Source organism: Pelophylax lessonae (genome assembly GCF_965119305.1).
Source record: "Pelophylax lessonae genome assembly, chromosome: 1".
Taxonomy (NCBI): Eukaryota; Metazoa; Chordata; class Amphibia; order Anura; family Ranidae; genus Pelophylax; species Pelophylax lessonae.
In genome coordinates, this window is record NC_138768.1 from 435851211 (window position 1) to 435869771 (window position 18561).

General features: G+C 41.2%; 1 protein-coding gene across 1 annotated transcript in view; it reads right to left on the reverse strand.

The window, feature by feature from the left end:
- POLR1E (RNA polymerase I subunit E) overlaps positions 1 to 18561 on the reverse strand; it is an 88460-nt gene that overhangs the window by 44790 nt on the left and 25109 nt on the right. Inside the window, exons 5-9 of the mRNA XM_082265268.1 lie at positions 17507 to 17562; positions 12234 to 12378; positions 11842 to 11952; positions 10427 to 10523; positions 6697 to 6827 (exon numbers count right to left, since the gene is read on the reverse strand). Coding sequence (XP_082121394.1) covers positions 6697 to 6827; positions 10427 to 10523; positions 11842 to 11952; positions 12234 to 12378; positions 17507 to 17562 — 540 coding nt within the window. The remainder of the gene's footprint in view (positions 1 to 6696; positions 6828 to 10426; positions 10524 to 11841; positions 11953 to 12233; positions 12379 to 17506; positions 17563 to 18561) is intronic.

Consider the following 18561-nt stretch of genomic DNA (forward strand, 5'->3'; position numbering starts at 1 on the left):
CATTGCAACTACTTAGAATATCCAGGAGAATTATACCTTTTTTTCCAGGATAAATTGAGCTTTAAAAAGCTTTCAAATTGAAAGCTTAATTTATCCTGGAATAAAAAAAAAAAAAAAAAAAAAAAAAAAAAAAAAAAAAAGGTAAAATTCTCCTGGATATTCTAAGTAGTTGAAATGATATGGACAGTTTTACTAACACATGTCAAGGTTTCAAAACTGTTCAGGCATTAGGATCAGTTTGCTAAGGCTACGTTCACATGTTAGTGTAGCGGATCGTGGGCAGAATCACCGCGATTCTGCCCGCGATCCGGAAATCATTGCAAATTGCGGGACGCCTGTGCGTTGCCGCTGATTTGCAATGGCACCCCAAACGCAGTGCTATGTTGCCGCGATTTCCGCCTGCCGAATCGCGGTAACATCAAGCAAACAAAATTGCGGGTCGCATGACGCCCCAAAGAAGCTCTTGTACCTTTTTTGGGCGTCATGCGACCCGCGATTTTGCTGATCTGATTTGACGTATTAGGTTTTTTTTTTTTTTCCTTCTTTGGTTACCTTTTAAGTTGTAGGTGGATTATGTGCCCAAATACAGCACTATATCTTTATTCCCCTAGGTTTTGACCTGAAATTTCTATATCTGTAGATGAGTCCTGGTCTCATTGAAGGCTAATTAACTTGCTCTAGACTACAAGTGGGTTTCAATACCTTGGTGTGAAGCGCTGTTTGTGTTCAATCTTTCTTCCCTTATTTGGATTTGTCATCTCCTTTCACTCTAGTGTTACCGCCCAGCTTAATCAGCATTTATAATGAATGTAAGTGAGGACCTTTTGATTTACCCTCTTTTTTAAAGTACATATTTTGCACAAATATTGAGAAACTTTGTTTCCCTATTGGTCGAGTAATTATTAAACTTTAATACTCCAGCTCCTGCTACCCCCCTCTGCGGGTGACCTTTGGGTATTGGAGGGTGCATCCTGGTTATATGGTCTCTGGCTCCTTGATATTAGGCTCGCACAACCATATTCACAGGCTCAGGCTTCATGCCACAGGTATGATTTTGCCTTATTTTTTGGTGCACACCTTTTGAACACATAGCACTTTATTTATATGCCTTTGGTCAATGCATGAACTGGATTCTATGTATTGACTTGTATTGGTATATCAATAGCATTCATAGTCTGGCGCTGCTCTGAAGAAGCCACTTCCGGCAAAACCGGTCAGCATCAAAGTAAAAATCAGCGCAGACAGAAGCATGTTCCAATGTCTATCTCCATGTGAAAATGTTTTTCATGCTGATGTATTTATCTTCATTTTGATATGAATAAAATTTATATACAGTACAGACCAAAGGTTTGGACACACCTTCGCATTCAAAGACTTTTCTTTATTTTCATGACTATGAAAATTGTAGAGTCACACTTCAAGAGGTAGTCACCTGAAATGGTCTTCTAACAGTCTTGAAGGAGTTCCCAGAGATGCTTAGCACTTGCTGGCCCTTTTGCCTTCACTCTGCGGTCCAGCTCACCCCAAACCATCTCGATTGGGTTCAGGTCCGGTGACTGTGGAGGCCAGGTCATCTGGCGCAGCACCCCATCACTCTCCTTGGTCAAATAGCCCTTACACAGCCTGGAGGTGTGTTTGGGGTCATTGTCCTGATGAAAAATAAAATGATGGTCCAACTAAACGCAAACCGGATGGAATAGCATGCCGCTGCAAAATGCTGTGGTAGCAATGCTGGTTCAGTATGCCTTCAATTTTGAATAAATCCCCAACAGTGTCACCAGCAACGCCCCAAAGAAGCTCTTGTACCTTTTTTGGGCGTCATGCGACCCGCGATTTTGCTGATCTGATTTGACGTATTAGGTTTTTTTTTTTTTTCCTTCTTTGGTTACCTTTTAAGTTGTAGGTGGATTATGTGCCCAAATACAGCACTATATCTTTATTCCCCTAGGTTTTGACCTGAAATTTCTATATCTGTAGATGAGTCCTGGTCTCATTGAAGGCTAATTAACTTGCTCTAGACTACAAGTGGGTTTCAATACCTTGGTGTGAAGCGCTGTTTGTGTTCAATCTTTCTTCCCTTATTTGGATTTGTCATCTCCTTTCACTCTAGTGTTACCGCCCAGCTTAATCAGCATTTATAATGAATGTAAGTGAGGACCTTTTGATTTACCCTCTTTTTTAAAGTACATATTTTGCACAAATATTGAGAAACTTTGTTTCCCTATTGGTCGAGTAATTATTAAACTTTAATACTCCAGCTCCTGCTACCCCCCTCTGCGGGTGACCTTTGGGTATTGGAGGGTGCATCCTGGTTATATGGTCTCTGGCTCCTTGATATTAGGCTCGCACAACCATATTCACAGGCTCAGGCTTCATGCCACAGGTATGATTTTGCCTTATTTTTTGGTGCACACCTTTTGAACACATAGCACTTTATTTATATGCCTTTGGTCAATGCATGAACTGGATTCTATGTATTGACTTGTATTGGTATATCAATAGCATTCATAGTCTGGCGCTGCTCTGAAGAAGCCACTTCCGGCAAAACCGGTCAGCATCAAAGTAAAAATCAGCGCAGACAGAAGCATGTTCCAATGTCTATCTCCATGTGAAAATGTTTTTCATGCTGATGTATTTATCTTCATTTTGATATGAATAAAATTTATATACAGTACAGACCAAAGGTTTGGACACACCTTCGCATTCAAAGACTTTTCTTTATTTTCATGACTATGAAAATTGTAGAGTCACACTTCAAGAGGTAGTCACCTGAAATGGTCTTCTAACAGTCTTGAAGGAGTTCCCAGAGATGCTTAGCACTTGCTGGCCCTTTTGCCTTCACTCTGCGGTCCAGCTCACCCCAAACCATCTCGATTGGGTTCAGGTCCGGTGACTGTGGAGGCCAGGTCATCTGGCGCAGCACCCCATCACTCTCCTTGGTCAAATAGCCCTTACACAGCCTGGAGGTGTGTTTGGGGTCATTGTCCTGATGAAAAATAAAATGATGGTCCAACTAAACGCAAACCGGATGGAATAGCATGCCGCTGCAAAATGCTGTGGTAGCAATGCTGGTTCAGTATGCCTTCAATTTTGAATAAATCCCCAACAGTGTCACCAGCAAAGCACCTCCACACCATCACACCTCCTCCTCCATGCTTCTCGGTGGGAACCAGGCATGTAGAGTCCATCCGTTCTCCTTTTCTGCGTCGCACAAAGACACGTTGGTTGGAACCAAAGATCTCAAATTTGGACTCCTCAGACCAAAGCACAGATTTCCACTGGTCTAATGTCCATTCCTTGTGTTCTTTAGCCCAAACAAGTCTCTTCTGCTTGTTGCTTTTCTTTAGCAGTGGTTTCCTAGCAGATATTCTACCATGAAGGCCTGATTCACACAGTCTCCTCTTAACAGTTCTAGAGATGTGTCTGCTGTTAGAACTCCGTGTGCCATTGACCTGGTCTCTAATCTGAGCTGCTGTTAACCTGCAATTTCGGAGGCTGGTGACTCGGATGAACTTATCCTCTGCAGCAGAGGTGACTCTTAGTCTTCCTTTCCTGGGGCGGTCCGCATGTGAGCCAGTTTCTTTGTAGCGCTTGATGGTTTTGTGACTGCACTTGGGGACACCTCAAAGTTCTCCCAATTTTTCAGACTGACTGACCTTCATTTCTTAAAGTAATGATGGCCACTCGTTTTTCCTGTACTTAGCTGCTTTTTTCTTGCCATAATACAAATTCTAACAGTCTATTCAGTAGGACTATCAGCTGTGTATCCACCTGACTTCTGCACAACACAACTGATGGTCCCAACCCCATTTATAAGGCAAGAAAGACACATTTTAAAACCTGACAGGGCACACCTGTGAAGTGAAAACCATTTCAGGTGACTACCTCTTGAAGTGTGACTCTACAATTTTCATAGTCATGAAAATAAAGAAAACTTTTTGAATGAGAAGGTGTGTCCAAACTTTTGGTCTGTACTATGTATATATTATTATTTAAAGCACTGTGAAAGTCCCATGAACCATTCTTGTTCCCAGTTGTGTATTTAAAGTGGAGCTTCATCTAAAAAAGGGGAAGTTCCACTTTAAGGCCCCCCCTTAAGGTGAAACAGTTACCTAGGTAAATCCTAATTGCCCGAACCACATCCAGAGAATGCAACGAAATTTCCTTAGAATGCTTGGGTTTAGGACATAGAGAAGGCAGCACAATGTCTTCATTCAAATGGAAATTGGAAACCACCTTGGCGAAGCCACCACAGAAGAGCAGTCTTTGTGTTGTGACTCAACCGAATCATAGAATCCAACGACTTAGGATATTTGTTCCACTTGACCAGAATTTCCTTCTGCAATGGTCTGTTGTGGAACTGAGCAAGGCCAGATCCAGTCCATTGGGGCTCTGTCGTGGTGCTAGACTACAACCTGCGCACGCTCGCTGGCCAGGCTGGGAGACCTTAAGGATCTAGAATTTCCAGTCCGAAACAGAGCCGGCAATTGCTTTAAGTTCTCTCAGGAACATCTAACTAGAAAAAAAATAAAGTCTCAAAAAAAAAAAAAGTTCCCAAAAAAAGCTAAGACAAAGGTCCCAGCCAGGAACCAGGTCCTACTCCTAAACTAGGCACAAACAAACAGACTTACAGCAGAGAGTGTGGGTGTATGTCTGCAGGGACAGCCTCATAGGCCCCTAGTGTTCTACACCTGTAGGGGGCAGCATAACCCAATGGTCAAGAATTATCCGGAGCTGCGTCTGTCAATGATATATATATATATATATATATATATATATATATATATACACACACACACACACACATACATATTTATTGGTTCGAAGTAATTTTCTAACAAAAAAATACTGATTTTAACTTGTGAGCAACAAGTTTTAGAAAAAGGCTTGGTCTTTAAGTGAACTGCCCTTATTTACAGACCAAAGCTCATTCCTTTGATCTAAAAGAATGGAATAATACATTGTAAAACGTGTTTGCAGCCATCTCCCAGCGCTTAGCAATGTTGATTAAAAAAAAAAAAAAAAAAAAAAAGTTGACAGTTGTGAGTGAGCAGAGAACAGCTCCTTGAGGAAATGCCGAATTAAGGACGTGAGGGGGGGATGAATTGAGATTGTGATTTTTTTTAACAATTAATCATTCAGCTCTAGCTCCCGCTGCTGTCAGTCAGCCAAGCAGGAGAGAGAAGGGACGGGGGCCGGGTCGCGGATCTGTGTCTGAATGGACACCCCTGTGTGACTCTGCTCGGGTGTCCCCACAGCTGTGGGGGCACGCAACAGGAGAGAGGGGCCAGGTGCACCAAAGAAGGACTCGAGAAGGAGGAGGATCTGGGCTTCTCTGTGCAAAACCAACTGCACAGAGCAACTACAACATGTTATTTAACCTCCCCCCGTCCGCGCTACAGCCTATATACGGCTGCAGCGCGGACTCGAATTTTCGGGAGGCCGTTTTTAAACGGCCTCCCAGTGACACGCCCCCAGCGCGCTCCCGCGAGCGCGCTGCGGGGAAAATCTGTGTCGGCCGTGTCCCTTGGACACGGCCGATCACAGATCGTGGTGAATGGCCAATCACAGCGGCCATTCACCACGTGATCTGGCCGTCCAATGAGCGATGATCTCATATGTAAACATATGAGATCATCTCTCATCGCCGGCGCTCCTTCCTCACACGGAGCCTGCAGTGTGAGGAAGGAGGGGGAGCCGTTAGCCGCCGGGGACACAGAGACATGTAATCAGGGCACCGATCACCAGTGCCCTGATTACACAAGGTAAAAAACACACACACAGTGCCCCCCCATCAGTGCCCACAGTGCCCGCCATCAGTGCCCCCCATCAATGCCCACAATCAGTGCCCATAGTGCTTCTAGTCAGTGCCCATCAGTGCCTGCTCATCTAGGCACTGATGAGCACTGACTGGCAGCACTATGGGCACTGAGTGTGGGCACTGATGGTGCTGCCCATCAGTGCCGCTCATCAGTGCCACCCGTCGGTGTCCAGTGCCATCCGCCAGTGCCCATCAGTGCCGCCTATCAGTGCCCATCAGTGCCGCCTCTCAGTGCCGCCTCTCAGTGCCCAGCAGTGCCACCTGTCAGTGCCCAGCAGTGCCACCTGTCAGTGCCCAGCAGTGCCACCTGTCAGTGCCCAGCAGTGCCGCCTATCAGTGCTCATCAGTGCCGCCTATCAGTGCCGCCTATCAGTGCTCATCAGTGCGGCATATTAGTACCTCCTCATCAGTGCCCATAAGTGCCACCTCATCAGTGCCCATAAGTGCCACCTCATCAGTGCCCATAAGTGCCACCTCATCAGTGCAGCCTATCAGTGCCGATCAGTGCCGCCTCATCAGCGCACATCAATGAAGGAGAAAAATTTATTTTCAAAATTTACTCGCAGAAAATAAGAAAAACTTTTTTTTTTTTTCAAAATTTTTTGTCTTTATTCTTTTTTTTTGTAAAAAATAAAAAACCCAGAGATGATTAAATACCACCAAAAGAAAGCTCTATTTGTGTGAAAAAAATGATAAAAATTTCAAATGGGTACAGTGTAGCATGACCGCGCAATTGTCATTCAAAGTGTGACAGCGCTGAAAGCTGAAAATTGGCCTGGATGGGAAGGGTATTTAAGTGCACAGAAGGCAAGTGGTTAAAAGTTTATAATCACTTTAATAATTTGGGGTACTGCAGTTTTTCGTAAAGAACTGACCTTTCCGTTTTGCAACTTTAAGTTGGCTGAATTTAATTAGAGTGTCCAAATACCACAGAACGCGAGCCAGGCGGTCAGGGTCCTTTGACAGTTTAAGCCCTTGGAGCTCTTGGCGGATAAATAAAGTATGCCTGCATGAAAAAAGAAGAGATTTAATGGCCTTGGTGAACAAGGGTCCTATAACTAAACACACGCCTAGTTATCCAAATATTAATGCATGCACTGAAATTACTCAAACAGAATCCCAGCTGCAGAAGGGCAGTAAAATATACTACAACCCTCCAAAATATGCAGTTTTTCCTTTTCCAATGATTTTTTTTTTAGGATTTCAAAAGGGAGTAAAAAGATCCAACACGGTTACATATGACAAATCGTATACTTTGGCTGCATACCAGGGTGCAAAACTTAACAAATGAAAGAAGTAACAGGTTTTCAATAAACGGAACAGTGTGGAAAACCAAAACGTTAAACGAGGATGTGGAAAAAGACTCAATTTTACTTTATCCCTCCATTGACGCTATTAGTATAGGGAGGACATTGGGGTGATACAGCAATGCTGCTAGAGTAATCCTTCCCGACCGCAATATAGTTAGTGGGTTAAGGGCAGTGCACGACAAACTTGTGACTGCAGTAGACCGGCTTAACACCTTAAGAGTGCAGGCTTCGTATTCCATATTACATCATAACAAGTGGCTCAAAGACAAAGAAAAAAAAAAGTGCATCCTGTACAGACAAGAGAGATAGGGGGAGACTTACTAAACCCAGAGAGTGCAAAATCTGGTACAGTTCTGCTGAGAAACCAATCTGATACCAGATTTTTTTCAAAGCTTAATTGAAAAAGTTGAAATTAGAAGCCGATTGGCTACTATGCACAGCTACACCAGATTTTGCACTCTCTAGGTTTTAGTAAATCAACCTCATGCAGTCATACACGTCTCATAAGGCATCCGAGAGGCATTAAATTTAGATATCCCCAGATGTTGCCAAAGGCAAGTTTGTAATTCAAAATGGTTGAGAGGCATTTGTTAACCATTATCCATGATAATTTGGACTTTAAAGTGGAGCTGCACTCCCACAATTAACATTGATTATTTTCAAACCTCATGCTGCTAGTATTAGTAAATAGATATGATATACTTTTCTATTTTCTTGATTTAAACTTGTTTTTTCTACATTTCTTCAGTTACTTCCTGGTTTCTTGCCTAGGCAAATGATGGCATACATCACAGGAGTCTTCAGGAAGGGAGGAGGGGAGGAGGGGTTTTCTCAGCTAAGCATACTCTCCTGCATGCATGCATTCTTGAGCTAAGGGCAAATGGATTCCAGTAAGTAAATGCTACATGAATCGTTTGCCTTTACTCAAGGTGGGCACAGCCAGGCCAGGGAGTTTACTTTGAATATTAAAACAAAATTTAATAGTGTTTTTGGCACTCTGATTTAGTAAAGATCCACTTTAATTAGGTCGAATGGGATCGGTTTAAAAAAAAAAAAAAAAAGGGCCTCCAATTGCCATTCAAAAAGGAAATTCGTTTTGAAAAGTACAGACAGTGTGGTCTTCAAAAGGATTAAATATGCAGTTTCTAATACATACAGTGCATCCAGAAAGTATTTACAGCGCTTCACTTCTTCCACATTTTTGTATGTTTCCGGCCTTATTCCAAAATGGAATAAATTCATAATTTTCCTTAAAATTCTACAAGCAATACCCCATAATGACAACGTGAAAAAAGTTTGAAATGTTTGCAAATTAAAAATAAAAAAAATCCCATGTACATAAACCTTTGCTCAATACTTTGTTGAAGCACCTTTGGCACCAGATACAGCCTCAAGTCTTTTGGAGTATGATGATACAAGCTTGGCACACCCGTTTTCGGCAGTTTCTCCCATTCTTCTTTGCAGGACCTCTCAAGCTTCATCAGGTTGGATGGGGAGCGTTGGTGCATTTGAAAATCTCTCCAGAGATGTTCAAATCGGGTTCAAGTCTGGGCTCTGGCTGGACCACTCAAGGACATTCACAGAGCTGCCCCATAGTCAGTCACTCCTTTTTGATCATGGCTGTGTGCTTAGGGTTGTTGTCCAGTTGGAAGATGAACCTTCACCCCAGTCTGAGGTCCAGAGCGTTTTGGAGCAGATTTTTATGAAGGATGTCTCTACATTGGTGCATTCATCTCTTCCTCAATCCTGACTAGTCTCCCATTTCCTGTTGCTGAAAAACATCCCCAGCAGCATGATGCTGCCACCACCATGCTTCACTGTAGTGATGGTATTGGCCAGATGAGGAGCAGTGCCTGGTTTCCTCCAGGCATGACGCTCGTCAATCATTCAGGCCAAAGAGCTCAATCCTTGTTTCATCAGACCAGAGAATTTAATTTCTCATGGTCTGAAAATCCTTCAGGTGCCTTTTGGCAAACTCCAGGCAGGCTGTCATGTGCCTTTTATGGAGCAGTTGTTTTATGGAGCAGTGGTTTCCATCTGGCCACTCTACCATACAGGCCTGATTGGTGGTTTGCTGCAGAGATGGTTATTCTTCTGGAAGGTTCTCCTTTCTCCACATAGTAACACTGGAGCTCTGTCAAAAGTAACCATCGTGTTTTTGGCCACCTCCCTGACTAAGGCCCTTCTACCCCAATTGCTCAGTTTGGCCGGGCAGCCCACTCTAGGAATAGTCTTGGTGGTTCCAAACTTCTCCCATTTATGGATGATGGAGGCCATGGTGCTCATTGGGACCTTCAATGCTGCAGACATTTTTCTGTACCCTTCCCCAGATCTGTGCCTTGATTTAATCCTGTCTCTGAGGTTTACAGACAATTCCTTGGACTTCATGGCTTGGTTTGTGCTCTGACATGCACTGGTAACTGTGGGACCTTATATAGGCAGGTGTGTGCCTTTCCACAATTTTGTCCAATCAACTGATCTTACCACAGGTGAACTTCAATCAAGTTGTAGAAATATCTTAAGGATGATCAGTGAAAACAGGATAGACCTGAGCTCAATTTTGAGTGTCATGGCAAAGCCTGTGAATAATGTACATGTAATTTTTGCAAAAATTTCAAACAAACTTCTTTCACATTGTCATCGTGAGGTATTGTTTGTAGAATTTTGAGGAAAATAATGAATTTAAACTATTTTGGAAAAAGGCTTTAACATAATAAAATGTGGAAAAAGTGAAGCACTGTGAATACTTTCCGGATGCACTGTATATTACTTGTTCCTCCAAATTCCTTTTTAATAAATGTGAAGCAGTAAGTCAATGTAAATTCGAAACTAAAAGTCCTGTCTTGTGCCTCTCTCAAAAGGAACGCCAGGATATTAGCAACACCCTCCTCGAACCACTGGCACTTGGCAAACCTATGAGAGAAGATGTAGATTCAGCCACTGCAGTATTTACCTTGTAAAAGTGCTAGCTGCCTTGTTCTAGCACTGATCCTATGGCTTCAATAAATTTAAATCATGCATGCTAAATACACCTGCACATTCCTGATCTCCTCTACATCCAAATGTATTATTTTGCTAAAATTTGCACTGTTTAACTCAATGTCATAGATAGCTATACTGAAATAGTGGCACTGTCAGAACAGAAAAACTAAAACCTATATAGGAAACATAAAAGTCTGGTAACCATATAACATATTTAGGTGCATAGAGCATCCCATAAAAAACTAGAACCTAGAACAACAGGTCTACTTCTATAACTCTGTGCTGACCCAACCCATTCAAAAGATTTGCTTACTCATTTTTCTCTGTCATTTGTTGGAGTTCCTCAGGTGTAATGTTTTTAAAAGCAGCAGACACACTTTCCAAAGCTTCATATTCCACAGGAGAAATAACTTAACAAGAGTTAAGATCAAAACACCACTATTATAAAACAACGTAAAGACAGGAACATTATCATAAAAGGTTTTTGATATTCTAGGATTGCATGAAATTGAAGTAACTAGAATGATATTCAAATGTTGTACACTTTCAGAGTATGAAGATACTTGTATTATATATCCTATACACAGGTTAGCATTTAAAACATGCAATGATTCTAAACAATTTTATGCAATTTATTTTGTGGTGCATTTTTTTTTTTTATGATTTCTTAAAAGGCAAATGCTAAATTTCCCCCCACCTTACCCAAAAAAAAAAAAAAAAAAAAAAACACGGTGAATGATAATTAGATGCATATACTAAATAAAATTTAAAAAACAAAAATTGTGCGCCAAGTTTTAATATATAAACTCTCTAAGTGACTGAATAGTTCTCACGCAAGTGCAGCAAAAAAAAAAAAAAAAACTGTAAATCATATCAATATACAATCAAATAAAAAATAAATAAATAAAATTAAAAAAAAAAAAAGACACAAGGCCCTACTAATAATGGAGAGTGAATTTTGCGATCCTCTGCACATGGCAGTGTTTACCCCATAGTGCCCCTAAATGTTGCATTCTATTTTAATTTGCAATTGTCAAGGCAGGACACCGACGAGGGACCAGAGAAGAAGAGGAAGATTGGGGCAAGACCATATATATATATATATATATATATATATATATATATATATATATATAAAAAAAGGAAGCAGGCAAGTATGAAGACATGTTTAATGTTAAAAAATAAATAAAAAATTGAGCTTTAGTGGAGTTCTTTGGAGTGCTCACTGTGTATCGCTTTAGATAGAACACTGTGGCAGCAGTTACAGACGGGTTATGTTACCATTTTCTTTTTCTGCCACATTTTAAAGCTTATTTTAAATTATATTCAGTCAAATGTGTGTGGAAGCTCATTGCCACATGCTGTATTGCGATAAAACGTATGCCTTCATCATTTACTCGCAACACACTCACAGCGCCATGGATCAGGCATTGCATTGGTGTGAAGCCAAGCACCAGATATTTAGCATAAGTTGCTTATTTACAGTTTTGCGCACCTTTAATTTTCACTTCTCCTATAGTGCAACAATCAAAATATATTTCTGTAAAGATATACCATACCTAGAACCAAACAACTAATGTAGGAAAGCAAAAGCTAGATGCTGTCACATAAAACAGCATGCTTCTATATTCTGACAGGTACATGCAGAGCTAAAAGCAGCAGTCAAAGGATTTTGTGTGTCAGAGATGTCACTACAGAAAGACTTCATTTCATACAATAAAAGGATACGGTCATCAAATTTGTACACATTTTCTGGTTTATCTGCACTAGCATCACACGGAGGCAAAAAGACTGAAGACAATTCTTCTTTATTCGTGTCCATTGCTTCTTTCACTAGCTCTGTAGAGAATAGATTTTTAAAATGGTAACTGGTCATCCATTAGTAAACAAAGAGCAAAAAATTCAAACTACTTTTTCTTTAAGGTTTAGCTGCATCAATATCTAGGCTAACATGCTTAAACGATGGGCTCAACCTATCTACGGGTACCAGATACAAGCAATGCCTTTTTCCTTGGACAATAAAAGGACAAAAGAAAATAGTACGTGAACATACTGATATATTAAAGAAATAGGAGGTTAAGGCATTTATTTATTTATTTATTTAATCAGAAAGCCCTTGCCTGTTTTTCCTTTGTTCTCGATGATCTCTTCTGCTGCTTTCACCATTGCTTTATTTAAGGATTCGCTGCCAACTTGGTTCAGTTTTCGAGAACTTAAAGCACGTTTCTGTCTATTGGTACCAAAAGCTTCTATAAGTGCATCCACCTGTTAAAATGTAAATACCTTAGGATTACAACATGCTACTGTACATGTTATCGGTTTGGATCTACATAAGAGATGTTATGTACCAAGGTGACATTAAAGTGACCTTGCTACCATGCAGAGTTAACAAAAAAATAATGCTGAACCTAAAATCAGGAAGCAAGGTGGTGACTAAGGCATTTGGCATTTTTCTGCCTGTAAATACACCCCTATATATTAGCCTATGCGTCTATGCACACATAGGTGTTTACAGGGATATTAGAAAAGGAGCGCTTACCAGCAGAAAAAAAAAAAACTATCACCAGCGTGTTTAGGAGATGAGCTTTTGGGCAGAAAAAAAACACCACTTAACACGCATAAATGCGCTTTAAATGCTCAACATGTTTAGTATTGATCATTAGTTCTATATCAGTTTTTGCAGATGACACAAAATTGAGCAGGGCAATTACTGCACAGCATGAAGCAGATATCCTACAGAATGACCTGAACAAAATAACAGAGTGGGCAATGACATGGCAAATGGGGTTTAATGTGGAGAAGTGTAAGGTTTTGCACTTGGGGACTAAAAACATAAAAGCACAATACACTTTAGGGGGGGGGGGGGGAACTCAAAAATGGAGAAAGATCTGGGAGTCTTGGTAGAGGATAGACTAGGATAGAATAGCATGCAATGTCAAGCGGCAGCTGCCAAAGCCAGCAGAATATTAGCATGCATAAAGAAAGGGATGTATTCCAGAGATAAAACTATAATCCTACAATTTTATAAAACTCTGGTCTGACCACATCTGGAGTATTCTGTCCAGTTCTAGTCGCCAGTCCTCAGGATGTGTTGGAGCTGGAGAGAGTCCAGAGAAGGGCAACTAAACTAATTAGGGGATTGGAGGACCTTAATTATGAAGAGCGTCTGCAATCGCTTGATTTATTCTCCCTGGAGAAGAGCCGCTTAAGAGGGGACATGATAGCAATTTATAAATATCTCAATGGTGATCTCAGCATAGAAAAAAAGCTATTCAGTCGCAAGGATTGCATGAGGACGCAAGGACATACAATGCGATTAGAGGAGAAGCGTTTTAACCTCAGGCAATGTGGATGGTTTTTTACTGTTAGGGCTACAAGATTGTGGAATTCTCTACCACAAGAGGTGGTTTCTGCGGGAAGTATGGCTACTTTCAAAAGACTCTTGGACGTACATCTCAAGGATCAGAACATTCAGGGGTATGAGAGAGGATTACGGCCACACACACCTACACAGGTTGAACTGGATGGACTATTGTCTTTATTCAACCTCAACTACTATGTATGTAATTATGTAACTATGTATTGAGCGTCCATTCATTCCAATAGGCAGAACAAACAATTCTGGCCAATGGAATCTATAAACATTCAAACACTTGACGTGTCTAAACATGTGCAGGAAAAAACAGCATTCAGCAAAAACATTCAAATGCCCAGTGTGCATAAGGCCTAAAATTAATTCGCAAATGTTCAGGTAAAAAAAAAAATAAATAAATAAATTTATATAAATAATTAAAAAACAAACTTAACACTCTTAGCTTGACATAACTTGCCCCCAAATAGTGCTTACTGCAGGCGTAATAAAAATCTGTTTTGTTACTATACCTTACTGCACATTTTGGATAATTGAGAATAACCTTTACTGTCAAACTCAGTGTATGTCAAGCTAAAAATGTTTTATTATTTCTTTTTTTTGTTAAAGCTGGGGGGGGGGGGATTGGAACCCCTGTCATGTTTTACTGGTAACCGCTGCGCCATTAGAAAGATTTCCCCTCATTTACTGCCCCAGCCAAACATTTTTACCAGACTGGAAGTGATGAAAAGTATGCAACAGACAAGAAAAAAATCCCTGGGTTGTGTATATGCTAGAGTAGGGTTTTTGAACCAGGGTTCCATGGAATCCTAAATGTTCCTCCAAGGTTGTTAGGGGTCCCTTGTGCAATTTCTGCCTCTCAGATAAGTTCCCACTGACACCATTGATACTTTTAGCTATCTGTAAGGTGGCAATTCTTCGCAATGATCACAAGTGTAAGGAGCATTCTTCCCACTGACCATCACACTAATGTATCATGAGTTGTAGATATAATCATTTTTAGCAGGGGTTCTCCGAGACCAGAAAGTTATTTTAAGGGTACCTCTTCATTGAAAAGGATAAAAAAAGGCTGTGCTAGACTATCTGGGTTATATGTAGCCAATGGTGGCAGTGGACTGAAGAGAAGATGGAGGATATTGTCAATCAGGCTAGCCACTAACCCCACGTATATCTTACACGGAGGTGTACTGCCTACCCCTCCTAGCGCTAAACACAGTATTCACATGTGTAAGTGCTGAACAGGCCATACAGTGCAATAAATGGGATGTATTTAGAATTCTGCCATTTTATACATTTGCTGCACATTATGTACCTTTTGCAGAGCTTGAAATGCATCTATTGGCAGTTATCCTTTAACCCCTTCCCTACCGACCACAGTATATATATGCCGCGGTAGGGAAGCAGTTACAACCATGATCCCGGTATCAATTTTTAGGGCCGGCGATCCGCTTTCATGTAAAAAGTACGAGCAGCTTGGCATCCGCTGGAATACTTTTACAGGTGACGGAAGTGGGGTCCCACCCCCTCCCACTGCTGCTGCTTTTACCGGGATCTCCCGAGCGTTTGGAAAGCCCAGTAACGATACAGTAGGGGCATCCAGCTCCAGCTTCACAGTCAGAGGATGTGAAGCGGTTCCTCCCACTGTGTGAGGTCAGAACATGAAAGCTACGACTATTTTGTCACTTCTGGTTTCCGGCTCTTTGTTTACGGCCCGCATAGCCGCCAGTGAAGCAGCCGATCAGACCAATCGGTGTCGGTTCCGCTGCATTGGTGCCCAAAGCCCAATCATCCCATGATCACATGCAGTGGCGAACGTACAGTACATGTCAGTCCTGCATGTATATGTAAACCATGATCGCACCACACGTGAGGGATCACCGCGAACGTTAGTAAATCTAAACTAATAACCTGCAAAGGCTTTTAAAGTGTCACCAACGGATAATTTAAAGTACCGTAGCTTGTCACCATTCCATGAGCGTGCACAATTTTAAAGCGTGACATGTTCAGTATCCATTTACTCAGTGTAACAATCTTTTATATTTTACCAAGACAATTGGTATTATATGGTGTTCACTAAAATTCATTGCGCTTTTTTACAAAAAAAAATGTGTGACAAAAAATTTCAAATTCTGCATGGACCCTCTGCACACTGCTACACCCTTTCCAGCAAACTATGTAATGAAAAACGGGGATATTTAATTCACATATTCCAATACATGTTTAAGCTGACCAACTGCGTCAAAGTAATCCCTCTTCTGGCCAGTCCTACACTGCCTTGGCACTGCTACGATGGGACACCATGCCAACCTGAGGCATAAAAGACCCAAGGCGGGTGAGAGTGACCAGGTTCAGATCTGGTCAGTGACCGGCGTTACAACAGAGAAAAGATATACCTGTGCTCAAATCCCAATAGCTTTATAGGTATATCTTTAGTCTGTTGTAATGCAGGTCAGTGACCAGATCTGAACCTAGTTGCTCTCCCCCGGCTTGAGTCTTTATGCCCCATGTTGGCATGGTGTCCACCATAGCATTTGCAGCGGCAAGGTAGTGTAGGACTGGCCAGAAGAGGGATTACTTTGACGCAGTTGGTCAGCTTAAACATGTATTGCAATATATGTAAACTAAATATCCCTTTTTTTCTTGAATAGTTTGCAGGAAAGGGTGTAGCAGTGTGCAGTGGCTCCATCCAGAATTTGTAGTGTTAAATGTGGTCACACCCCTTTAGCACCTGATAGTTTAAAAACCTGTACTAGCTGTTGGGATTTGAGCACAGGTATATTTTTTCTCTTAAAAAAAATTTCAACAACCGCCATTTTTTTTCTCTAGGGCCTTTGCTAAAAAAAATATTATGTTTGGGGGGGGGGGGGGGGGTTCTAAGAAATTTTCTAGCAAACAAAAAGATTTTACATATGTGAGAAGTGTCAGAATTGGCCCTGTACTAAAGTGGTTAAAAAGCCTTATTAATGTTACCTTTTTAAAAATCCTTAAAAAAAAAAAAAAAAAGAATTTTTCATTTGCATGAATTGAGCTCAAGGCATAAAAAGCTATTGTTCTCTATGACCAGGTGGAACATGAACATAATATCTGTGAAACACCAGAAAAAGCACGAGTAGTAATTACTGTCCTGCCCCTGTGAGGCCTGCAGTTCTATTCGCAAAATGATTGGGGAAATGGGTAGGTTATTGAATTCCTCCCTTACAAAAACAAAAACTGTCACAAACCTAGGCATTTAAGTCACCTACTATTAAAAAAAAAAAAAATAATCAGAAGGTAATTTCTGATGCTCGGTTTGAATTGCTGAGGTTTGTAATAGATTTGTGATATTTTTTTGGAAACGTACACTTTAATGAATTTTAGTGAACACAAACAATTTTTTAGTAAAATATTAAAGATGACTTTACACTGAGTAACTAGATTCCTAACATGTCACAGTTTTAAATTGCGTATGCCCGTAGGCGACGCTTTAAAAGCCTTTCCAGTTTAAAGCGACCCCGCAAGTTTGGTGCTAGAATAATTGCTTTCACTCTGACATTCGTGCCAATACCTCACGTGTGGTACAATCACAGTTAACCTATGCATTCTCATTTACATGTATGTGAGCCCTGGGGGATGAAGGCGCTTTCAATTATTATTATTTTACTTATTTTTTTTTAACACTGTCCCTTTAATTTTTTGTTCAACTTTATTGCTTGTGATAGCATAGGCCCGACAGGTCCTCTTTATGGAGAGATCTGGGGGTCTCTCCTCTGGCCTCCAAAGCATCTGAGCATACAGGCCAGTAAACAAAAGAAACTGGAAGGGACAAAATCCTCGTCACTTCCGGTTTCTGATCTCACAGAGAGGAAGGAACAACGATGGATGCCACTGGTAAGGAGCGGTCCTGGGCTCTCCCATCCAAGCAGAGGGGGGGGGGGGGGTTGGGGAGGTTGTTGAAATGGTTAGAAGAACCATTTTAAAAATAAAGCTTGGAATTTAAAGTGTGTCAAACATGAAGATAATAAAAATTAAATCTGTAGAACACACCTTTTCTCTGTAAGTTCTTGACGATGGGTCTGTCACATCTTCAATTTGCTTACTCACTGCAAAAATAAAATACATGTTGCAAGTTACCAGGGTTAGTCATAAAGCTTTGATTTCTAATAACTCATTCAGAACATTATCCTTTTGTGCAATTTTTTTGTGCATATTCCATGTAGAGTAGTAAAAGGCACTACTTGGCAGCAGGGCCGCTGATTGGGGGGGGGGACCACCAGTCCTCTTGTAGGGGGCCAGAGCACACAGGGGGGCCCACACAGAGAGGGGGATTAGTGATGGACAACAAATACAGAAATCTTCCTCCAGCACCTGGATCTGATCTGTCCCTCTCCCTGCTATCAGCTTTTATCTGTTGAGAAAGAGAAAGTCGTCCCTCACTAATCCCCTCCCTTGTGTGGCCCCCCTCCCAGCACTTATCTCTGCTCAGGAGTTTATTTGTAAATTGTAACTTTGTTTCTCTCTCTCTGTCTCTCTGATCACTGAGCTCCAACTGCCCAGCCTGTATATTTTTCTCATCTCCTTTTTTATTTAACATAGTTTTTTTTTTTTTTAGATTTAGCAGGAATTATGCGAGTTATGTTATATTTGTGTCTGATAATAGTGATTTTGTTGTAATTTTAGCTAAATATATCTTTAATATTTTCTTGGGGGGGCCCTGCCAGGTAGTCTGTACGGGGCCCCGCGATTTCTAACAGCAGCCGTGCTTGGCAGTATTCTGTCCTGGTCTTGCGTAAACGTTTCCTGGCGACCCTTTGAGGACCACAAAGAATCACATACAAGCTTCTCAATTCACAAGCTAGCTAGCGCCACTTAGTGAGCGCAGAAATTATAGATAGGGAACCTGGAGTTCACTCACCTGAGGGTAGAAGACAGTCCTCAAAGTTTACTTAATAAATGAACAGAAAGGATCATAAATAATTGGTTCCCTCTCTGAGATAAGATCTTTCTGGCTTTTAGCAAAGATGTGTGAACCTTATCCCTTTATGTACTCAATAGGCCTGCTACCTTTGCAATGTTGTAATTATAAAACTCCATAAAGCTTT